The sequence below is a fragment of the Phaethon lepturus genome, unplaced genomic scaffold, assembly GCF_000687285.1.
Source record: "Phaethon lepturus isolate BGI_N335 unplaced genomic scaffold, ASM68728v1 scaffold1022, whole genome shotgun sequence".
Taxonomy (NCBI): domain Eukaryota; kingdom Metazoa; phylum Chordata; class Aves; order Phaethontiformes; family Phaethontidae; genus Phaethon; species Phaethon lepturus.
Window position 1 is genome coordinate 6,362 of NW_010521009.1, and position 4,199 is coordinate 10,560.

Sequence of the window (4,199 nt, forward strand, 5' to 3'; positions counted from 1 at the left end):
ATTGGTGGTTTTTTTTTTTTTTTCCCTAAGATCTACAGTTGAAGCTTGGCATTCAGCTGTATGTTTAATTCTTTCATAAAAACATTGTGGTGTTATCCTTGACTGCTGATACACTCAGAGTTTCAAATGGTGAATGGAAAGCTAGCCGAGTGAAGCAGGAGGTGTGTTTTTTGCTGAATGTGAAAAGTCATGCTGCTTATGTTCATATATCACAAAAGATTTTGCAGTCTCTCTGTTCTTTTTCCCCAGCGTGTTCTGCCCTCGGAGTTGCTCAGTTAGACTCAGTCATTATTGCTCCACCTCCAGCTGAAGATGGAACTAGCCTCTCCTTGGAGTACTTGCAACCTTACTGGCAGGAACTTGAAAATCTAGTTCAGAATAAAAAGGTTGTTGCCATAGGTACCTCTGATCTAGATAAAACCCTGTTAGAGCAGCTGTATCTGTGGGCACAGGTGAGAACAAACTTCCTACATACAGTATTTCTAGGATGGAGTAACGGTTTTGTTTCCTGCCATGTTTTTATAAACTTTTGTTATAAATGGTTTTATATGCAAAATATTAGTTAACCCTGTTCAGCATCTTATGGAAGTCTAGTTGTCACCTGTTCAGTGGTTTTACATACAGGCCAGCAAAGGCTGGAAACCATGGGGTCTGTTCAGTAGCAGGTTCTTTGAAGCAGTTAAGATTTAAGTTTTGAATGCTTTTATGTTTAGGAAGGAGTATAAACAGTACTCTTAAACCTTTAGATTTATTCCAGTGACTCTGAAAACATAACTGTTTTCACTTCAAGCTGCGTTATGAATGAGGGATTTCCCCTTAGAAAAATGCTGTTTGAGTGCTGAGCTTAAATGTAAAGAGGAGGACAGGCTATGAATCAACTGGCACAGTATTTTGTTGTCCAGTGTGACTAATTGCCTCTTGTGACATTTAAGTGATGAAGGTTTCACAGAATCACTAAGGTTGGAAAACACCTCTAAGATCATCAAGTCCAACCATCAACCCAATACCACCATGCCCACTAAACCATATCCTGAAGTGCCACATCCACATGTTTTTTGAACGCCTCCAGTGATGGTGCCTCCTCCACCTCCCTGGGCAGCCTGTTCCAATGTTTGACCACTCCGTAAAGAAATTTTTCCTAATATCCAATCTAAACCTCCCCTGGCGCAACTTGAGGCCATTTCCTTTCGTCCTATCACTAGTTACTTGGGAGAAGAGACCAACACCCACCTCACCACAACCCCCTTTCAGGTAGTTGTAGAGAGCAATGAGGTCTCCCCTCAGCTTCCTCTTCTCCAGACTGTGTGCCCATGTTCATGTAAGCTTATGGATTTACTGTTTCCTTATTAGTTCTTTGAATACTCATCTTACAACATTTCTTTTGTGGTATGTGATCATACTGTATCTGTATAAGAGGTGCTGCTGAGAGTTCTGATCTGTGCTCTTTGCTGTTTTGCATATACTGAGAGGATGATAATTGAGGAGATTAATGACCATCCACCACCTCACTTGATGGTGATCGTGGATGCAGTCTGTGATGAGCAGAGTGTCAGTGGAAGAGAGTCCCTTTTAACTTAATCTGATCTAGGCACTTAACCTGAAGGCATAGGAGACTGCAAATTATATATCCTTAATTTTTTTTTTTTAGGTATATTCAAACTAACACCCTATAATGTTTTTACTACAACCTGCTGCTTTTTAGGGAGTGCAGCAGACAGGAAGCCAGAATGGGTTAGTATGTGTCGTCTTGTGGCAGCACCTGAAGTCAGATCCTGTTCTTGTTTTCGGACCTGTGCTGCAGGAAATTGCAGATGGAGGAGTTGCCTGTTCAGCATCATGCAGAATTAATTAGCCTCATTCAGACCTCAAAACAATGGTCAAAGGCAAATTGTTCAAAGCAAAATTTCTGTTGTAATAGAGGGCTTGGGTGGAAACAACTAAAATAAGTACATGAATAATCTTTCTTCATATAAAAGTATTCTGTTACTTTCAGGTGAAACCAAGCAGTAATCAGGTGAACCTAGCTTCCTGTTGTGTGATGCCGCCTGATCTCACAGCATTTGCAAAACAGTTTGACATACAGCTGTTAACTCACAATGATCCCAAAGGTAAGGTTTTGCTGGATAAGAGAAGACTTTTAAATGCATTTATTCAGTACAAGATCAGGAATAATCTTTCTCTGAACTTCAAACTTCATTACATTGAAATCCTGAACAAGGGATTCTAAACGTTTCACCTCTGTAAAATATTTCTATTAAGTTCTTGCTTTTGCTTCAAGAAAGAGGGGGAAAGGCAATCTTCTACCCTTGGATAGTTTCTTGAAATTGTTTTAATCAGAGAAAATACAGTAAATAGAAGAATAAACTACTGAGAAATTTGTACTACATATGTTCAAAGAATAGCTTATTTCCACAAAACATGAAATGACGGTTGTATTGCTGAAGGCCAGTACATGGCAAACAAAAGTCTACTTGCCCAGAACTTGTCTGCGAAATAGCTTGTATAGAAATGTTGATGGTCAGTTTATTTTTTTAGTAGTTTGGTAATGTTAGACATATAAAATTCTTATGGTTTAAGCAGGATTCTTTCGAAGTAGTGACTTCTTAAAAGAACATTGCTACAAAAGGAGTTGGTGTAAATTCTTTGCTTGTTGCATGCAGGGATTCATTTATTAAATGAAAGCTTCCAAGTCCTTCAATCATTTAGACTCTATACCAGCTACCTAGAATATGCTGGGATATTACATTAGTCTCTCTCAAACATCATCTAATCTTCTTAACTCTAATGGCGCCTTAAATACCTTGCTGGAATTGTAAGCGAGAAGTCTTAAACAGTATTTAGTTAATTCCTTCCCTACATTCTTACTTATGACCAACAATTTGTGATGATACTTTTCCTCCCCTCTCCTTTCTTCCCATTCTCCCCTGCCCCCCTGAAAAAAAGTATTTATGAAGTACCTGTTCTGTAGTATCACTGTTAGAACTAATGAATTTCATCAGTGCTTGAGCATGTATCGGCACTGCTCTGGCAGCGTACAAGATGAATTGCCATTCAATCCAGCAATTTCCATGTCCTGTGAAGCCCAAAGTGCAATCTGCAGTTTAGTAAATACTCTCTATTGAGAGTCAAGAAATGAAGAGGAGGATTTGGATAGAAAACAAAGCAAGGAGTGATTCCCTTAGGCATTGTTTGCAAAGCTTATCTTTTTTGTAGGGGTCAGCTGAAGAGTATTGAGACTATCTCTTGGGAATGCTCCTCATCAAAGAGATTGTTCCCTTGACTGACTTTTCAGAGGAAACTAGGAGGATTTGTATTTGCCTTCCGTTTCTGCTTTGTGGCATATAAGCCCGTTTTTCTTAATGCTTTTTGGGCTTGTGGTTATTATGAGCCCAGTTATGGGAGATGCTATAAATGTTGAGCTTCCAGTGACTGCAGAGGTAACTGAGAATGCTCAGTACTTTGTTGATTTCAGCCTTGTGCTTCACTCACCTCTGCTTTGTCTAACTAGCTCCTCAAATTTAATTTTCATTTTTTCCTGCTGACATATTGTAGAAATCTCAGTTAATTAGTTTTGTGGGAAGTCCTCAATGGTGCAAAAAAGTGTCCTGAAGATTTCTTCTGTAATATTCAGCTGCTTTTACCTTATGTGCATTCCAGAAGAGTGGATCTGTGGAGTATCTGGTACTGCTTAAGATTTTTGACTGTAGGAAAAGGCTTCTCTTACTAAGTGTTGCTTTTTGCAGCTGTTTATGTGACATTATTTAAAGCATGAATATCCCTTTTTAACTTCAGAATTACTTTGTGAAGCAAGTTTCCAAGAAGTTCTTCAGGAAAGCATCCAGAACACGAAAGCACATGAGTGGATTCCTTTATGGCTTCTCCGGTACTCAGTTATTGTTAAAAGCAGAGGAATTATCAAGTCCAAAGGCTATATCATGCAAGCTAAAAGAAATGCCTGTTAAAACACTTTTTTTTTTTTAATGGCTTACTGTTTTGATTTCTTGGGGATGGGTGGAACATTTGCTTTTTTTCACAGAAACACTTTTACAGCATTTGTAACAAAGACCAAAACTTGTAATTATTCAGTGTGGTGAAAAAGCAGGAATGTCTTCAGTGTTCTAACACTATTTTTCTTTCTTAACCTGTTGACCTGTTCATTTAAAATATGAAATATTTTGAGTTTGGTTTTTAATTGCAAT

General features: G+C 38.4%; 1 protein-coding gene across 1 annotated transcript in view; it reads left to right on the plus strand.

The window, feature by feature from the left end:
• GCLM (glutamate-cysteine ligase, modifier subunit) overlaps nucleotides 1-3,962 on the plus strand; it is a gene marked incomplete at its 5' end in the record, with an annotated part of 7,910 nt that extends 3,948 nt beyond the window's left edge. The window contains 3 exons of the mRNA XM_010297567.1: nucleotides 250-452; nucleotides 1,994-2,108; nucleotides 3,793-3,962. Of these exons, the coding sequence (XP_010295869.1) occupies nucleotides 250-452; nucleotides 1,994-2,108; nucleotides 3,793-3,962 (488 nt within the window). The remainder of the gene's footprint in view (nucleotides 1-249; nucleotides 453-1,993; nucleotides 2,109-3,792) is intronic.
• Nucleotides 3,963-4,199: the final 237 nt, after the last annotated feature.